Source organism: Rhipicephalus sanguineus, chromosome 2 (genome assembly GCF_013339695.2).
Source record: "Rhipicephalus sanguineus isolate Rsan-2018 chromosome 2, BIME_Rsan_1.4, whole genome shotgun sequence".
NCBI classification, from domain to species: Eukaryota; Metazoa; Arthropoda; class Arachnida; order Ixodida; family Ixodidae; genus Rhipicephalus; species Rhipicephalus sanguineus.
Window position 1 is genome coordinate 124302568 of NC_051177.1, and position 20491 is coordinate 124323058.

General features: G+C 48.4%; 1 protein-coding gene across 3 annotated transcripts in view; it reads left to right on the plus strand.

Annotated features, from left to right (window-relative positions):
* The window catches only part of LOC119383627 (DNA damage-regulated autophagy modulator protein 1), a 76118-nt gene extending 57818 nt beyond the window's left edge, over positions 1 to 18300 (plus strand). For all 3 annotated transcript variants that reach the window (XM_037651887.2, XM_049412598.1, XM_049412597.1), the window contains 5 exons: positions 423 to 565; positions 1597 to 1665; positions 3711 to 3819; positions 16517 to 16602; positions 18090 to 18300. In XM_037651887.2, the coding sequence (XP_037507815.1) occupies positions 423 to 565; positions 1597 to 1665; positions 3711 to 3819; positions 16517 to 16602; positions 18090 to 18299 (617 nt within the window). In that variant the 3' untranslated portion in view covers position 18300. The remainder of the gene's footprint in view (positions 1 to 422; positions 566 to 1596; positions 1666 to 3710; positions 3820 to 16516; positions 16603 to 18089) is intronic.
* Positions 18301 to 20491: the final 2191 nt, after the last annotated feature.

Consider the following 20491-nt stretch of genomic DNA (forward strand, 5'->3'; position numbering starts at 1 on the left):
GGTGAACGACATTCTTTCCTTTCACCTACCAAGCTTCCTCCACACTGGCGTATCCAGAGGAGTGCGAGGGTTCGTAGGTGGGATGGTTGGTTCATGGACACTGGCAGAACAGCGCAGAAAACGGGACGAAGAGCGCACAGGACACAGTTGTGTCCTGTGTACGCGTATCGCTCTGTGTGTGCCCTTTTTCAGTTGTCCTTTCGTCTAGTTCCTAGCAGCGCGAATAGTCATGACGCCCCGCAAAGTCGTCGGTCCCTGGTTCAGAATACCGGACCAGGCAGAATTTACCGTCAACCACGAAGCTTTCTTTCTCAGAATTCCTACGAACCGTTGGATGACAAACTCTTTTTTTTCCTCTGCCTCGCGTGCTTTCGCAGCGCTTATCTTTATTACTGACCTTGATGTCGGTGTTTACACCTCAGGACTGATGTGCGTCCTGGTTCGGTACCAGACCGTCCGTTCGTTCAACGCCAGTTGTAGCAAGAAAATGGACGCTATGAACGGTGCTGCCGCCATCCTTGCTTTTGTTTCCTTCCTCGGAATGGCCATCGTTGCGTCATTTCCGGTAAGTGGACCGTGCCTAACTTTGGCTCGCTTGACGTGCTGCAGCTCAAAACCACCTTCTGCAGGCTCTAAAGGAGCGCGTTTGTGGTTAAAATAAAGATAGCCGTCAATGGGGAAATTCAAAAATATTTTTTTTCTTGTTCAAAGCAATAAATGTAATGATAAAACTCGCGCTGTAAGCATCACAATTTATTTGGTTTAGCTTGAGATATAAAGCTCATTTTAATTGGAGCACTAAGTGGTGTAAATTGCGTCTCAATGTGGAACAAAATGAAGATTTTGAGAAATTTGTGATATTTTTCTCGTAATATTTGCGAACTTCAGTGGCTGGATAATATTTTAAACGCAAAATAGACCTTCTGTAGAGTAAGTATCGATTACTCCGATAGTCATACACTGCGCATTATTACAAGGCTAAAAATGGAAACGCAGAAAATTTGGAAAAGTTTTCGGAGGCGTATTTGCGCGAAAAATTGCAGTAATATTATTGAGCTTCGGACAAGTTGCACAAAAGCCTTTGCTTAATATCTAAAGAAAATTTGCTTATGAAACGTGAAATGATAATCCCAGAATAAATTTTCTGACAAACATCTTTCAGAGGACATTTTACGAAATTTGAAAGGCTCCCACGTGAGCAAAAATTTTTTTCTTACCGAAATATTCTAGAAATTCGCAGTTTTCAGTGCAACGAATCAGCAAATTTTTTTTTTTTCGAATTCACTTTAGATGGTCGCCAGAATGGCTGGGACATTTGTCGTGGAATAACCCAACCTAATTTAACAATATCTTTATCAGTAAGCAATCAAAGTCGCGAAAGTCTTTGAAGTCGCAGCTAACTGACACCGACAATTTGATGGGGGTCGTGCCCTGCGTTTCTGATATTTGCTTCTTTTGGCGCACAAATACTTCCTCGCGGTAGCAGATGCCTATGTGCTATAGTATACTTTAACAAATGTGAATTACCAGGCCAGATCAGCAAGAAAATTTTAAACTGTTCACCTTCACGTTGTGTGCTTGTGCATCTCTGTCTAGGTTGCAGACGTGCCGACGGTTCATTCGGTAGCCGCAAACGTCCTTTTCTTCGGAATCTTCGGTTATCAGGTAAGGCCTTGCCGTGGTATCCCAAAGGTGATAGGTTTCCCTTAACAACGACCCATCAAGTCAAGGCAGTATACTGCCTTGACTTGATGGGTCGTTGTTAAGGGAAACCTACCACCTTTGAGTTTTCTGTGCGAACGAAATGTGCGTGCGTACGTGTATGTCTGTGTAAAAGTGCTCGCAGTGACAATACCCAGTGAATCTATCAATGCCTTTGGTGTTTATGAGCTTAACCTGCATGGGCTTCGCCATTTTGAAATTCCTTTTTTGAACCTCTAAAAAATGTACCAGCTTTCATCGTCAATTTCGCATTAGACAGCTTTATTCGCACCGTACCACCATATCAAGAAATGTTGGACCATAGAGCACGCCTTTCCGCTTGGCAAAAGAGGACAGGTACACTGCGCAAAGGAGCATGTTGACAATAACGACATTCCAGCTGGACGGCGCATCTACAGTGCAGGCAGTCTTGTGACCTATTCTACGCAAGCACTAACCCAACGCGAGCCTTTGAAGAATCGCTCTTCCTCCTCGAAACTTGTACGCCAGAAGCTGTTAAATTGATCATATAGGCTTGAAAGTGCGGTTTCTCTGAGGAGGCTCTCGCAACTTCGATAAGTTTGAACTAAATATGCCTGAACATCTGGGAGCAACACAAGCCAATCGAGGAGTGCAGGAAGACGCGCATCATTCATGTGATCCCGTCCGTTAGAGAAGTGTCGCTAACCTTTGTCGAACTCCTGTTGTAACGTTGACGCCTTTCCTTTTGTCAGTGGTGCAATGAAAACTGCGTTTACCGCTGTGTCCCCGCTTGTATAGATGCAGGTTCCGTATGGCGAACAAACACTTCGTATAGGGCGCGCTAGTGGGAAATGGAGGCAGAAGAAGAACTTGAGTCTGTTCTAGTTGGTGCTTACTGTTTGACATCTTGACCGCGCACAAAAGACGAGGGCAGTGGGAGGTACGACAACACGGGCGGCAATTTTATGACATTTTATTTACCGCCCGTGCCGTCGTACCTCCTGCTGTCCACGTCTTTTGTGTGCGGTCGAGATGTCAAACGGAGGTAGAAGACTTTCTTGCATGTTTTAGGGTGAACCACGCGTATACGGGACAACGAAAATGAGAAACGCGATTGCACATGTTTGTCACTTTCCTTGGCTTGTCTTCGCGCAGTTCATTCTGAGTCCAAATGTACCAACTGTAGAGTCCAGCTAGGTGCTCTTTCTTGTGTGTGTGTGTGTGTGTGTGTGTGTGTGTGTGTGTGTGTGTGTGTGTGTGTGTGTGTGTGTGTGTGTGTGTGTGTGTGTGTGTGTGTGTGTGTGTGTGTGCGCGCGCGCGCGCGTGCATGCATGCATGCATGCGAGCCGGTACGCTACAATACCTGTTAAAGTATGAACCACGACCGAGTAGACCAAGTCGCCATCTTGCTTGTGTACGTGTACGACATGCAGTGCTCACACGGAATGAAACGCGACATCAAAACTATGAGTAAAACAACTGGTATGTGCAGTTTGTTCGAGATAACAACATCGTTACGCGACTAATCTGGTAACTAAAAGTGATGATGGCTGTGATGTAATCGTACCAGTCAATACTACTAGAGAATTTTAGAATTGGGGACCCAAGGAGCTTGGGGACCTCAGAAATTTGCGAGCCGTCTGGTGCACCAATAGTTGGTGCACATCTATCGATGCTGATTATTGTCCTCACCATAATCTACAGTGGCTTGATTGTTAATACTTTGCGTTGTCCAGTTAGTGGTAATTTGCACTTTGTTGTTTGGCATTGTGAAAACCGAACAAGGAGTTTTTTTTTATTATTACTAGTATATGGTGTTCAGGAGATCTTGGCACTTATATTCTACTTTATCACTCACCGCTCACACATCACAAAAAGGAATTGCGAAAAGGGAACAGTATTCGAAGTAGTACGTTTACATTATCTCAGCATTCATTAGTAGAATATTGTAGTATGTTAATTTATAACGTAACCATCACATGTCACGTTGGGATGACGATGAAAACAGTTGTTTCTTTTTCTCCTAGGTTATGCAAACAACTATCACCTACTGGATGTACCCGCTCTTCAATGGAAGGACCATCGTCATCATACGGATAATAATCTGCTGTCTTTCCGGCATCTCTGTTATCCTAAGTACGTAAATAATTTCTGTAACTTTTTTTCTTACTTTGTCCCTGCAGTTCTTGAAACACTACAAACAGGGGCGCTGGACAGCACCTATAGTCGGATACAACTTAAGAAGGCAGGAGAGGCCCCACCCAGACGACCGAAGCGCGGCAGCCGATCGCCTCCGCGACTAAAGAAATAGTCCCGCTCATGCACGTGCCGATGTTCGCGGTGGCCTGCACTTACAGGGACATTCTGGAGCATTTCAGAGAAGCAAGAAGGCGATATCCCCCGCCCCACAAGAAACTGGACAAGGAGCAGTCGGTATCCTGGCGGCAGCTGCAAACAAATTCGTACCCATGCTTGCACATTTACAATAAAATACACCCAACACAATACAGAGACACGTGTCCTTGGTGTCAGGGGCGTAGCCAGAAATTTTTTTCGGGGGGGGGGGGGGGGGGGTTCAATTATACTTTATGTATGTTCGTGCGTGCGTTTGTATGTGTGCGTGTATATATACGCAAGCAAAACTGAAAAATTTCGGGAAGGGGGGGGGGTTGAACCCCCCCCCCCCCTTGGCTACGCCCCTGCTTGGTGTGGAGAGAAACCCCCAGTTTACCACACAACATGGGGATGCCAGAATATAACGGCAGTACCCATCATACACAACACCACGCCGGAGCAGTGGGAGGCTGCGCTGTCCAGCCGGGAAGCGGACGACCAGATCTGTCTGGTCGAACGCGCCAGACGCGCAGCAAAGGCCACGAGAGTCCTGGACTGAAGACCCATCCACAGGCTTTCTGCAGAACAGCGCTCTGCAGAACAGCTTCAGGGCCAAATAAGGTTTATTCTCTCTCTCTCCGAAGGCGGAGCGCCCGGGCGCCCCCCTCATGACGTCAGTACCGAGTGCGCGCCCATTGGTGCAGTCTTGTGTTCATCCGCCTTTGAGGAGGAAATGCCGCTGCCTTCTAAAGTTGTACCCGACTACAGTAAAACCTCGGTGATACGATGACGGCTCGTACGAATTTCGGGGTGATACGAATTTTTCTGTGGTCCCGGCCAAGGCCCACTAGCCAGCAATGTATTGGAGTACGGTTGTTGCGAACCGATTTGCACCCCGCAACGTTTGATACGAACGTACGCTAGCGCACAGGTACGAAAGGTGCTGCCAACGCTGTCGCGGAAGGCGCGGCGCGGCAGTCACGCGCGGGCGCGGGCATGCGCGTTGCGCGACCATCAACGGTGCGTCGTTGCTTGCGAATCTTGGAGGCCTTTAGGGCGCCTTCGCGTTTAGGTTACAGACGACATTACGTCGCGCTTTTTTTTTTAATTTTCCACCACGTTGACGCGTGCTCCTGTGCTCGAGGCAGCAGCGTCTTTGGGCTGTGTCAACACGTGCCTGCCGCGTCGATGCAAGCCATGTCCCAGCAATGAGACGTTCTATGAAGCAAGACTGAAACTTTGGCTGCGGGCCCGTCATGAAGTACCATTAAATGTGGATGAAGACCCCAAGAGACGAAGCGGACGGTCTCGGCGAAGGAGCTTGGCCTCTATCTATCAGGTGCAAAGCGCTTCTTAAGTCACTTTCGCTGTACTACTCTGGTGTCATGCAAAAAAGCGTAGTAAGATTAGTAATGGGCTACTGGCGGTCATAGGGAACAACACATCAGGTTCATTAATTACACACGCGCGCATGCACCGTATATTTACGAGTACAAGTAGGATCGTTGACGTCTAAAAACTTTACTGGCAATCATTCTGAGCTGTTCATGACGTCGCTGCGGCCCTGAGAAACACTAAATCAAAGGTGAACATTTGACAGCGTTCTGTCTGGTTGGGAAGAAAATATCATTGAAAAAGTTACACCAACCAACGAATTATAAAAGTAAAAACTTCTTTTTACTTTAAAAAACCCGACGTTTCGGATCCAACTCGGATCCTTCCTCAGGGGTGACTGTGGGGCGCCAGAGAGCAACAGAGTTTAAAAAGGAAGGGAAGAGCCTTCCTCTCTTTAGGTCGGGGGGCCACGCTTGGTTTGAATGACGTGCCGTAGTCCATTGAAATACACACTCGGCAGCGCACCTGCAGACCGGTTCACGTTGTCGGGTGTTGCCTGAATGTGCCAGGATTCCACAAAAAGTCGTTTGAGATAGTTTGCCTCGATGTCGACGACGCGGGAGTTGTCAAAGGCGATGCGGTGGTCGTTCACCTCGCTATGCTCAGCTTTGTCTGTCGAACTTGCGGACGTCGTTTCTGTGTTGTCGCAGCCTTTCTGGGAAGTTCTTCGTTTCCCCCACGTATGAAGCGCCACAATCCCCACAAGGAACTCCTTGCGCTTTTTCCTTGGGCGGTCTGTCTTTTGGGCGCGGGAAGAAGCGGCCGAGTGTGGAAGTTGGCTTATGCGCAACTTTTATGCCCTACTCCGACAAAACGCGTGTGAGCGCTTCGCTGGTGCCCTTAAGGCCGAACCATATAGAGCGTTTTTGCCTGCGTTTTCCCGGCGTTTCGTACGCCGGCGTCCCTCGACGTCGACGCTACGGGTGACGGTGGCCGAAACGTCCACCTCTGGACGGTCCAGACATCACGGGCGGCGGCGTCGACGCCGGAAGCAGTTCGATGGACGCAGAACCAATCAGCGTGCGGCTGGCAGCGACTTCCGCTACGTAACGGCGTCGTCGCTGCTGCCAAAATGGCTGCCGCCCGCCTCGGATCTAATAAGTCGTCGCCGTGCACTGTGTGGCCCTTAAGTTCTCAACTGATGCTTGTATTTGACTTAGCTTGTTCCCTAGAAGCTTCGACAGCAAAGCGATCGTGATATCTTTGAAGTATTTCCGAGTGCCGTACTCAAGTTCATCGGTAGGCTTAGCAGGAATGAGTGTATTGGCCGAATACGTGGCCTCAAAGACGTACGGCAGCTTCAAGCTCAGAGGCTATATATTACAAGTTTGTACTTCTTCTTAATGCCAATAGCTGGCGCTACAAGTCAAATGAAAAAAAAATATACTTTTCGGTGGCGTTGTGTCACTGTGACTCGTTTTCTGCACCACAGAACTGCTAATGAGACATAAAAGCTATAATCAGGAATATATCTTGTTGGTCCATCGACGGAAACTGGACACTGCTTTACGAGGTGTCAGGTTCATTCCCTCTGGTCACACTGTGCGACGCTGAGTTAACGCTCTTCATATGGTTTGCCGCCCTCTCTGACGGCGTTGATGCGACGACGCCGAGGGACGCAACGCCAGGAAACGCCGGCAAAAACGCTCTATATGGTTCGGGCTTTAACGTAGGGAATGCAGACGCGGACAGGCCTGGGAAGCGACGAGTCAGAGTCCTCTTGAAGGGGTCTGCGGGGGCGGGCGTGGCGGCGTGCAACCCTCTGAATGAAAGCTTTGGAGTAGCCGTTCTTTAGAAGGTCGCATCTGATCTTCCGTTCTTCATCCGTCCGCTTATTATCCGACGAACAAACACTCCGTGCACGTGTGAGTAGTGACGATACCACCGCTGATTTATGGTGGAAAGGGTGGTTTTTACTTTTATAATTCGTTGGTTGGTGTAACTTTTTCAATGATATTTTCTTCCCAACCAGACAGAACGCTGTCAAATGTTCACCTTTAAGTCATTACGCCTTGACTTCGGCCCAGAGACAGCAGTGTCTGCAAAACGCTACGTGAATACCGCACGCAACATCGCAGTGTTCAAGACGCACCTAGACTTCTTCTCTACGTGCCGCCACCGAAACCTGGTGCCCCGGAGCCTTCGCATCAAACCTCTCGTCCACACCAGTGAGGGCCACAGAGTGTTGGCCCAAGCCGAACGCCGATTGGTGATCGCCCGTGTCCACGAATGCAGAGCAACGGTAAGAAGGATGGACCTGGACTTGTTTTTCCTTCGTCGACAACTGGAGCACCGCCTAGGTGGACTCTTTGCTGCTGTGAACTCTTTCGCGAGCTCGGTCGCCTCAAGCGCAGCGGAGGAACAGCGCATCTCCCAGAGTAAGAAGCTCTCAGCTCTGATGCGGCCGAAGCGGTCACCGAGCTCCAAAGCCTCGGAGTTTGTTTCCAACCTCTCGTCCAGGAAGTTGTCGCCACCTGAGGTTAGCGTCCTTGCTAAAGGCCACAACTTCAATATGTCGGGTGGTCGACCTCCCTTGGCGAGGATCGCGGCAGCCGTGGAGGACGGGATCCGTCATCTTGACTCCAACGTCCGGGAATCAGTGAGGCTGAAGGCGATTTGCATCCTGGCACATGGCCTAATGAAGAAACAGCCGTCCAATCTGTCCCCGGGAGAAAACCGAGCCCTGCGAGAGCTGCGCGAGGACCCCACAATTGTAATCTTGCCTGCGAACGAAGGGAACGCTACTGTCGTCCTTGACCGGCGAGTCTACGACCGCAAGGTCCAAGACCACCTTGTTAGTGGGACTTACAGCAAACTTAAGAAGGACCCTACAGCGCAGGTAAGAGAGACCTCAAAAAGCTCCTAGGAGACGTATTCGTGAAACACCCGGATGCCAGAGCTCTGCACCTTCGTTTGATGTGCAGAAACGGTAGTGCTCCCGGATTCTACGGTCTTCCCAAGACCCACAAGCCCGGTGTTCCCTTGAGGCCGATTGTGGATTTCACATCTTCGCCACTTCGAGCCCTGTCGAGCTTCTTACACACGATTCTGGCCCCTCTCGTGGGAAACACGCCGACGCACGTGAAAAATAGCAGCCATTTTGTTGAGATTCTTTCCCCGATACCGATTTGCGAAGATGAATGCCTCGTGTCATTCGACGTAGTCTCCCTCTTCACAAGCATACCTGTCCAATTAGCAGTGACCACAGCGCGTGAAGTGCTGGAGTGCGACGAAAACCTCGAGGCAAGAACAGGCCTAAGCGTCGACGAGCTGAGCCGCCTTTTGAACTTTTGTCTCAGCAGCACGTACTTCTCCGTCAACGGAGAATACTACAAACAGCTAACTGGTACTGCAATGGGGGCATCTGTGTCTGTAACGGCAGCAAACCTCGTGATGGAGGCAGTGGAGGGAAGAGCACTGCAGACGGCCGGCATCACCCCAAAAATATTTTTGCGGTATGTCGACGACTGTTTCTGTATCCTAAAAACTTCTGCCGTAGACGCCTTCACAGCCCATCTGAACTCTATTGAGCCGGCCATCCAGTTCACCGTGGAACGGGAAAAAAAACAACTGCTTGCCATTCCTCGATGTCCTCGTGGAAAAGATGGGTGGTTTGCTGCAATTCTCGGTATACCGAAAGCCAACCCACACCGGTCGCTACCTCGACGCTGGCTCCAACCACCCTTTCCACCATAAGTCAGCGGTGGTATCGTCACTACTCACACGTGCACGGAGGGTTTGTTCGTCGGATGATAAGCGGACGGATGAAGAACGGAAGATCAGATGCGACCTTCTAAAGAACGGCTACTCCAAAGCTTTCATTAGAGGGTTGCACGCCGCCACGCCCGCCCCCCGCAGACCCCTTCAAGAGGACTCTGACTCGTCGCTTCCCAGGCCTGTCCGCGTCTGCATTCCCTACGTTAAGGGCACCAGCGAAGCGCTCACACGCGTTTTGTCGGAGCAGGGCATAAAAGTTGCGCACAAGCCAACTTCCACACTCGGCCGCTTCTTCCCGCGCCCAAAAGACAGACCGCCCAAGGAAAAAGCGCAAGGAGTCTTCATACGTGGGGGAAACTAAGAACTTCCCAGAAAGGCTGCGACAACACAGAAACGACGTCCGCAAGTTCGACAGACAAAGCTGAGCATAGCGAGGTGAACGACCACCGCATCGCCTTTGACAACTCCCGCGTCGTCGACTTTGAGGCAAATTATCTCAAACGACTTTTTGTGGAATCCTGGCACATTCAGGCAACACCCGGCAACGTGAACCGGTCTGCAGGTGCGCTGCAGAGTGTGTATTTCAATGGACTAAGGCACGTCATTCAAACCAAACGTGACCCCCGACCTAAAGAGAGGAAGGCTCTTCCCTTCCTTTTTAAACTCTGTTGCTCTCTGGTGCCCCACAGTCACCCCTGAGGAAGGATCCGAGTTGGATCCGAAACGTCGGGTTTTTTAAAGTAAAAGAAGTTTTTACTTTTATAATTCGTTGGTTGGTGTAACTTTTTCAATGATACTAAATCAAAACGCACGCCAACTTTTTTTTGTCGCATATTAATTTTTCATGTTTAATATTTTTGGTAACCCCGCGATATTCGTATGACCGAGGTTTTACTGTATAGGCATATAGCCTTCTTTCATAGGCTTCAAGTAGAGCTTTTAGTACGTCTAGGAGGCGGAATAAACGTTTGTTGTTCGAAACGGTATCTCGGTGATATAGTGCCGCTACGTGAGAGGTCTCCTCATTCCAGGATCCCTCTGGCCTTCCCTGCCTCCTTGGCACTGTCGACGAGACGTCGTTGTTGGTCCAGGTCCTCTGAGACGAGCTTGGCCTCCCACATTTAACAAGGGGAAAAAAAAAGAGTTCTAATATGCGGTATAGCGTTGGGATACTAAACGGTACACCGCACCTCCACCTTTCCGTGCCAGCGAAGTCCCAAATTTGCGCTCATTCTTTAAAGTCATGCACGGCACACTTCCTACATTATGTGACTGATCCCAAGAAAGGGGTGCCCGATCATTGCTGCTTCACTGATGTATATCAGGAACCGAGGTATCTTGTCTCATCTGTAGATAGGTGGTTCTTTGCTTCACATATGGCAGTGTAAGTGGCTTTCACCACAATAATTGCCGACCTTTAGGCTTAGGTTATCTCTTGCGACGCTCTTTTTTTAAAGACTATAGTCTTTCTTGGGGAACTTAAACGCAGAAATTTTGGTCTGTCTTAGAGCACTGCACGGGCCGTAATTCTCGGCCCGGGCCCGGCCCGGGCCCGGAACTCGTTCAAATTTACCCGCCCGAACCCGGCCCGGTGACTCAAAATGATACCCGGGCCCGGCCCGAGCCCGAGAAAAAATTTCGCCTACCCGGCCCGGCCCGGCCCGACCACACATCAGGCCCGACTGAGGCCCGACCCAGTAATCTAGGTGGTGTTGCCCGAACATGGAATCGACAGCAAGGTGTTTTAAGTGGCAAATATCTACGCTTTGTTGGCGTATGTTTCGCTAACAATTATACTTTACCATACGGTAATTTCTTGTAAAAAGGGGCTCACGGTGCAAACAGTTGAGCGGACATATTGGATACAATGATTGTTTGTTCGGCAGTGGTATACCGTACCCATTTTTTCTGCAAATACACTGGGGATCATGAAGGGCGTCTTGTAGCAGACATTGTAGCAACGAAAGTGATTTGCAGCACGAGTTGACTTTTGATAGGGAGCGCAAATAACAAAGGATGGATTGATGGATGAATAAACTTTATTATGGTCCATCGGAACGTGCTCTAGCACGTTTCGGGCCGCTCCGACATCGGAACAGAAAGACCGAGTCTCTCTGCTGCGTCGCAGGCCCGTTGGACAGCCCATATAGCTGTTCTAGCGCGGAGCTGGTAATGGAAGCCTCCCATTTGGACCGCGTGATGACTTCGCCGCCACGTAACAAGGAGCACCGCCAGAGCATGTGTTCTAGATTAGTCTGGCAGAGAACAAAACGCTCACTTCACTTTGTTTTTATTGCACTATAGCCTATTGAAATTTATAGCATGCTGTAACCACAAAGCCAATTGTGCACCCTTCTCGATATGTACCACCTGTTTTCACCATTGTAGCGCCTTGCCACAGCAAGAGAAACAGAAGGAAAAAAACCAAATTTGTGACCGTTGTTGCAAATACACTAATGTAGGTAAAGGTATGGAACCGCGTGCACCACGTGTATGCGTATAAGCAGCCGAAAGGAAGAAAAAAAAAACTTTCTCATAGCATTATTTTCATACACCACACCACTGCTAATATATACAGTCTATAAGTTTCTTATGGCATACTTTATAGTTTACTTCTTCACATATTATTGTGCGAAAAACCAAAGTATCAAGATATTCCTGCTTTAAGCACGTCATGCCATGTTGCATCACATATCCTGCCGCGCTAAAGCTTCTTGCACTGCTCGCGCTGGCCGCACGGGCGCACCACATCTGCCTTGCCAATTGCGAAGGCGTCGGCAGTCCTTGTTCTTAACTTCCACAACCGGAGCAAATCTAGGATGTCTTTGTGGAGCTCTGTAGAATGAATATGGCTTGTAGCTCAGCCCTTCACTTCTCTCGTTCCCGAACGTCGTGCCACTCTTCAATGTCATCCATAAACCTCCTCTTTGAGGGCTTCTCCTTGCAATTTTCAGCAGTGCATGTTATGCACGGTTTGCACCGTGCTCGTTCTTTTTTTTTTCATATTATAATGGCTAATGCCTTCCCAGCGATGTTGTACCGGTAGAAGGTGGCCATTGGACTACGCGGTTAGGACCCTCAGGAAGTGGACGAAGCGATTTCGATGTATTTTCGGGGTTCGTTCGAGTTTGGTAATAAAGGCGCGACTAAGCTTCTCGAAGCTAACTCATTAGATGCATATGGTTCGAGGTAAAGGGACATCATCCGGCACGAAATCTGTCATTGTCCTTTTTCAAGCCAGATATTTTGTCAAGCGAATATACTTCACCCCACGCCTTGTTTAATGGACCTATTCTGTTGCTGCACATTCCAACGCTGTTGCGGCAGTATCTCGTAGCTCTCGCACTATATAGCGCACTATATAGGGCCTCAAACACGCTGCTCGCGGACCTCTCGCTAGCGGCCCGCCGCCCGCACATGGCTGCCTTGATCCCTTTTTTTTCTTTATAAGTATGTTCTTGAGATACACAGACATCACAGATCGAAAGGATATTTTTCGTGAGGCGCCCCCTGCGGTCACCGTGTGTTGATACATAACCGTGAAACAAGAGCTATATTTCAGAATCGGCCTCCAGATTTTAGTCACTATGGGTGATACGAAGTGACTGGTTCCCCAGACGTGAAAGAGAGACGTCCGTTTAATGGCAATACTAAAGGCGAACTGCTGCGCCGACCACGTGCACGTGCCCTCGATGTCCCTCGGTTTCCTCTTCTTCGATAGAGTTTGGCACGCTCCAAGCTGCTCCGTTCCGCACTATTTTGCAACAGTGGGTATCGATATGTTGTGGGACTCCTGCCGCCAAATCCCCTTCAGAAATGATCCCGTATATGAGATATGGGAAAGGTCTGCTGTGAAATGACGGTAGTTTTAAAACCTGTTCCCCCCTCCCACGCTCCTACCTTCGTCATTGCCCGAGTCCTTGCGGGAGTAAATTTTCGTGAATGCGGCCCGTTAGCTGAGGTGAGTTTGAGACCCCTGATATGGCGGAACAAGACGAAAGCTCAGACATTAACAATGTGGCCACAAAAAGCAGGTTGTGCATGTCCATCTCGCGCCACATGACCACTGGGAGCCGTCACAGAGTCACAGAAAAAGAACGTGTCTTTAGAGGGATTCTATGTGCAGTCCTTCTTTAGAGGGATTCAATGTGCAGAAGGATTCTATGTGCACGGAGAGAGACTCCGTGCAGTCCTTTCGTTTTAGAGTGGGGTTCTAACTTTGAACAACGTTTCCCCGCTTTTGTAGCTCTGTGATCGCTCTTGCGATGACATCTCATAAGTATAACTTTATTATATTACATTTATTACTGCGATTACAGAGTAACATTTGGGAAATAAAATAATAACGAAAGCAAATAAAGCATGGAATAGCGAGATGTTACATATAAGCGGCTGGTCTATTTACTTTTTAGCTCGCCCGTTTCATATAAATCAAGTAGCTCATATGCAAGAAGAACGATCAGTTCAGTACTTATCCCTCATAAAACTTCTCCAAAAAGCTTACCCCACATAGAAAAAGCGTTTTTTCGAGATAAAATGTGGGGCTTATATGTAAGCACAAAACGATTTTTCTATTGTCAGTAAATTACTCTTTTACCAATCCAAAAGCACCATGCTCGCCGCGACAAGACTCTTAGTAAGAGAGAAAACTCGCAGGAAAATGCAAGTAACGACGCCAACTTGAAATTTACGCACCAAACGCCGCGACGTCATAGATTCTGACGGCATCTACTGGGCCCTACGTAGCTTATAGTGGGTAAAAATGAAGTACATTGACCTCTGAGGGGCCTTAACAGAATTGATATACCAAGTTTCTGTAAATTTCGTTGAGCCAAGGTCCCCAAAATACGACGAATACACTTTAAAATCCATGACGTCACGTGCGGAGATTTCAGCGCGAAATTTCAAAATGGAACTTTGACCTTGATTGTCTCCTTTATTAATAGACTCATTGATGGTGAAATTAATGACGTTCGGATTCTCCATGGGTCTAAACCGATTCAATGTTTCACTTTAGGGACCATTTAAGAAAGGAGCAAAGTCCAAGCTCGGCCCGACCCGAGCCCGCCACCTCAAACCCGGGCCCGGCCCTAAGCCCGGAGCTTCAGGCCCGAGCCCGGCCCGGGCCCGCCGTGAAAGCTACTTTACCCGGCCCGGCCCGGCCCACGGGCCGGGCCGGGCCCGGGTTTTCGGGTAGGCCCGAGCCCGTGCAGTGCTCTAGTCTGTCTGTCTGTCTGTCTGTCTGTCTGTCTGTCTGTCTGTCTGTCTGTCTGTCTGTCTGTCTGTCTGTCTGTCTGTCTGTCACCCGATTCAGCCACCCGGCCATAGTTTAACCCAGAGCCGTATATTCCTTCGGAGAGTTCGGCGGAGGGTCGGAGCCAACAACCATCCAAATTTAGCGGCGGCGCTGTCCGCCATTTTGTGCCGCGGCACTGTAAGCTCGCGTTGGCGTGCGCCCGCAACGCTCCGTCTCTGGCGAACCCTTTCTTCAGCGAGTTAAGGGGCTGATATACTCCAGCGTAACGTCGACCCGCGCGCACGCTCGGCACAGTGACGCTACGCTAACAAACGTGCAGCACTCTATAGGCCAACGCGCGATGCGACTGACGCGCCCAGCGTCCGTCAACGCGCCCCGGCTGCACCAGGCGCGAGATGCGACATGCTGCATTCCACGCAAGGAGGTTGATTCCACGCCGGCGACGTTATCCAGACTGAACTGCGTCTGTGTCTCTACGTGAAGAAGGGACGCCGAGTGCGCTCAATTGCGCATGCGTCAAGGCGACGTAGTGCGTCGCGCAAGTAGGAGTATAGAGTGCTCTGTTTTCGCGTCAACGTAACGTGACGAACCTAGCGTCGCCAACTCCCGCCGCCGCGGGCTGACGCGAACGCACGTCGGAGTATAACAGAGCCTTTAGAGCAGCCTACTGCGCTGCAAGCCCCCATTGCGACGTCCGTGCAGGTCCACGATCTTCCACGCAGCCGACACGTGCCACGACCAGCAGCAAAGACACACCCCAGGTCGGTCACAGAGGGAAGCATAGAATGCCGGAAAGCGACGTCACGGGTACAGCAGCACAAGAACCTCTCGGCACGAAATGGCGTCGGCAGCGCGGAAGCGCGCTGTTGCCAGACTGGCGGCGAGATCAAAAGAGCGCCGAACTCTCCCAAAGGGAATATACGGCTCTGGTTTAACCATCTCCTGAACGCCCAACCATCTTGAACTGATAGCGCCATTCATACCTGTGAACATTGTCGATCAAAAAGCAAATGGTGCGCATATCCCACAATTGCGTCCGTATTTTCTGCGTGAGATATATAAAATACTCCTTCATTTTCTACATGTAGCTTTTTGAGACGGAACACAGTGCACACAAGTGAGATATTTGTATTTATTTTACTTTATACGTTGTCACTTTGCGTTTTTGCGTGCGTGAAAAGTCGCGCCTTTTACCCGTACCTTAGACGCTAAGCAGCGTTTGCGTCGAAATGCAACGCTAACCACCACTTTCCATGGCGTTACGAGACGCGCCAAACCGGACTACTTCGCGTGGCAGTACATGTGCAGACGCTCCGCCCCTGTAGCTTTCCCTTCATTGCCACAGAAAGTTGTCCCTGATTATAGTACGCCCGGCAGAAGACTATCGTCTTTCGACGACATTTGCAGCGAAGCACGCGCGGCCAATTTTTTACTACTGCTTCTCACTCATTTTATGGGAAGTCACCGTCTGATCGTTCTGACAGGTCTGATAGTTCAGCAGCAATGACGACCGATGTCACATTATTGGGCCCCTAAAAAAAACATCTGAAAATACAAAGAACGAGAGCGTTATTCTCTCCTAGCGTTTCCCGTCTTTTCGGCACAATTCGTGACACAGCGGTCTGTTCCCGTGACGTCATGAGACAAATAGCTCTCGATTGTTCCATATACGAGGAACATCAGTTGTGAACTGTCTCCTACCCTGATTTTCCATGCAGTCGCACGCCCGTTCTGCCTCGTTTCGCATGAATATCGTGAGCGTTCAACTGATTTAACTTCGCTTTGTGCGTTTTCGATTGCTCAAGCGGAGATAACAGCGTGTAACCGAAGAATGTGATATCCTATTAAGCTCTACGGCTAGTGCTGTCATTGACCACGTATTTTATGAAGAAATAAGTGTCGAAGAGGAGATTGCGCCTGTAGGAAGGGTAGTGAAGGCCAGAAAGGAACTGCTCTGTCGTCTTTGAGCTCGGAGTGATTTAGGGGTCCTTTAATAATTTCGCGGTGTGTATGGTCCAAGCTTTCCCAGGTCGGCGAAGGTGCGACATTCAGAAGTGTAGTAACTTACTGCTGAGCTGATCACTTGTCGCGAGCCTGGAGTGGCTCTGAATGAATATTTTCCTATTTCAGTGGGCGCGCTTGGCTCTGTAGGCAGATCTACCTGGAAGGAAAAAGAGCGCGACCACCCGATTCGGATGAAAGTTCCGTCGGACGAGGTATGGCACTCTTCGATATTCATAATTTCTCCGCGATCTTATTAGGTGTGTGGAATTCTCTATAGCTGTTTGCCAAGCTTGGATCTGCCACCAGGTCGTGGTTTGTCTGGAAGCCTATACTGTGCATTATGGGACACACGCGGATAAGCGAGTCTTCACGTGTCGGCATCAAAATCTCGAAGTCAACTTACGCGCTGTTCATTCCAGAAGTATACATATTCCGAACAAAGTGGCGGTAATTATAGACCTTTTCACAGGAGTGGAAAAACGCTGCCATGCTGGGCTGCGCGCGGGAGTAGAAAGGCTGACGTCATAGCCTCGGCAGTGCATTTTTGGGGGTTCATGCTTATTTAGCGCAGCCCAGAGAGGATCATGGCGGCCCCCAGGGAGTCGCCTGTGAAAAGGTTTATAGCTGCCTAATGTCCACGGTCCTCCTGGTTGGAGGGAGTGAATGAGAAGGCAAGAGCACCCCCTCTCTTTTGATGGTTACGCCCGTGCTTATAACAGTTATTTGTGGTTATGAAATAACTTCTTTGTTGACACGCGCGTGTATACACATTGCTTTTAGTAGAAAAAAAAAATCGAACTATAGAGAGTGATATATCGCAGCCCTTTCTAATGCCCCTTTTCTGAATGTGTGCTTTGATTTGTAATACTGAGTCACATTCTTATTCTTGCTAGCACATGGCCTTGCCGTATAGCTATCGCGGACCGTTGTTAGGACATTGTCAGCTTTGTGTAAAGTCTTGTGTAAAACTTTGTGTGCGCGGTCTTATCTTGTAAAGGAAAGGGAAACTGCAGCCAAAATTGGGTTAGATTGGTTGGAGCTTTTCTTTTCAATTCAGCTGTCCCCAACCAGGCAGATATATTCCGAAGGTTTACCTTTAAAGTACGCTCTCATTTGCTAGGTGGCCCAGGTCAGAATTTGGCGCCAATGATTTGTGTGAACAAAAGCTGCACGTTAGCGTTTCTGCGTTCGCCTCTGTGGTCGATTGGCATTGACCGCGTGTACTCATAACGAGGCTTACGTATCGTGCAATCAGCTGCGCAACTCTTGCATGTCATATTCTCCGCTTCTTTTTTTTTGGGGGGGGGGGGGGTCATACCGGCTCTTTAGAGCTTGATCGGCCAGGCATAAGAAATTTAATGCGAATAATTCCCTGGAAAGTCCAGTAGGATTTCTTCGAACAACATGTTTCGGTCAGCATCAAACACCATTAGTGCGGCTAAAATTAAAAAAAAAGAAAAGAATACTTCAGTGGTCTAAGGTAGAACATGTAAAACTGTTATATAAAACTCTAATCTACTAGATGATTAAAGTGCAAGAGTGTTTAAAGTTGCTGGAATAATACCAACAATGGATAATGTAATTGCCTGGCGTTGGCTGCTGCTGTTGTTACAAACGGATTTTCGCTTAGGACGACTTCAACCGATTTTTATCCATTCAAACAATCGTCTTTCTTGTTTTTGTTTTTTTCTTTCAACAGGGCTTCGGTCTTCTCGTGACCGCGGCCACCTTCGAGTGGATCCTCGGTCTGTGCCTGGTCCTCTTCTTCTTCACCTACGTCCGGGAGTTCCACAAAGTGACGCTCGAGATCAAGGCCGACCTTCTGGTCGACCACCTGGACGACGAGCCGATATTCCGAAAGTCGCCCTACATGTCCGAGACAACGTACCTCCGCGCCCACGAGACGTGACACAATTATATCCATTACCGCAAGCGCTGGTTAAAGCGGTGGTGCTTTGACACCGTAGACCACCTGTCTCCATAGATGGACGTGCCATAATTTTTCACATATAGTAAGTAGATCGCGGACAAACCACGGGTAAAAGACCGGCAAAAGGATGAATATTTCCGAAGTGTTTTCGGTGCGGCATATTCATGCATGGGCTCGCGTTTATTGCGCGCAAGCGATGCGTCCGGTCTATTCAGCGCTCGAGAGGCGCTACGTGAGGTTTTAATAAATTAAAGGAGGCATAGAATTCCTACCTTGACTGCAGCGTCGATCGCCACCGTGGGTCGCGGAATATAAACGAAGCGAAAGATGCCGAAAACATACCGGAAATAGGTTCGATGTGTTTGGCGCTCCACCTAGCACGCATGGATACGGCATGCGAACAATGAGAAAAACACGAAAAAAGCCTGATTAATAATCGTTTAGAGGAGGGGACGTGGACTTCATCATAACAAGGGCTCCTTTCACCCTGTGTCCAGATAAAGCGCTTCATGTCTATGATTACAGCACAGTCCTCGTCAAGCAAACACTTTCTGGTACATTGGACTTAGGTACTCCGAAAATACGTGGCAGATACCGTTCAGTATATGGGTTTTGGATTTATGGATGTCCAAAGCACTCTAGGAATCGGTTGTGTACGGTATTTCCCTGTGTAAAGCTTTCAGATGGCCAGGAACCACGCCTGCAGATGGAGAACTATGGGTTTAGAAGAAATGTGTTACATTAAAATGTGACGTGATGGCGGCTCCGTCTGTGCCATCAAATGTGCGCGAGAGAGAACACTCGAGCGTATGTTTGTGCCTCGTCGCGTTTATGTGAATTTTTTTGGGCGACACGAATGTGCGGTATCAAGTTGCACTTGGGTTGGGATAGACATGTCATTTCAACATGTGTCGCGGATGTTATGTATACAATCATTCACACATGTATAAGTGGAACACCTCACAGAGACTGAGTTGGTTAAACTTGGGCAGTAACGAGAACACTCGAGCGTATGTTCGCCTCACCGCATTTGTGGATTTTCTTTTGGGCCACGTGAATATGCGTTATCAAGTTACACTTGGGTTGGGATAGATATGTCATTTCAATATGTGTCACGGATGTTATGTATACAATCATTCACGCTTGTATAAGTGGAATATCTCATAGAGACTATCTGAGTTGGTAAAACTTGGGCAGTAACCTTTCGCTGATCCACCTAACTTAACCGGACGCGATGACATATCACTAAGCATTCTTACTTAATTTGGACAAGAAGGGTATCAAACATCTTGTTCTTAGATTTGCTGCAGCAATCTCTTTCTCTCTCTTTTATGTTTTGATTGGGGGAGGGGTGATACAAGTGCTCTTTCTTTTCACATGTTTTGTTTTGCTTCAGCATGCGAGTCTATTACAAACATTCGTGAGCGACTGCTGCAATTAGTTGTGAAAAAAAAAAAACCCGGAGTACGATATCATGCTGTTAAAAGTCACCATCAAATAGTCTGAATCATTGTTTTTTCTCGAATACATTGCTACTTGTACAGTCCCTATAGTAGGAGCTCCTCCTCGCAAGCTATGCTCTATCCTTATACACTTGCGGAATAGCAGATTTTTTCGATCAACGCAAACATTGCATATTACATTACTATTAATTTAGACAAGCAGCGGATAACTGTTTCGCTGCTGTAATTAATAAGTAATCACAATGTTCTTCCTGACGTCGCACATTGCAGGCTGGACTTTTCTTCAACTTAAGCTGTGATGTAAACCCCCTTTTTTTTGTTCGAGAATAAAATTTTCATGTCACAAGGTTGGATTGTCTTAACAAAATATTTCTCATAGGAGCAAGTTGTGTGCCTGTTGGTTGGCACAAACATCCATCCTACTCGGGACGACTATTTGTTTGCTGTGAGTCCTTTGCCTATCTTAAGCTATACTTTCCAATCCAAGTTACATTTATCCTGATCCATTCCTTGAAATAAACTACCACCATTTTAGTCTTGACATTAGCGATTGCTTCAACAGAACTGTAGACATTTACGCAAGCACACTAGACGACGTTGTTGGCTTTCACGAGTGTTTCTGGATGTACGTTAGCACTTCATCGAATCTCCACAAAGTTGATGCTTTTCATGTGAGCACACGTCGCTCGTGTAATAAGCCTCAATTCT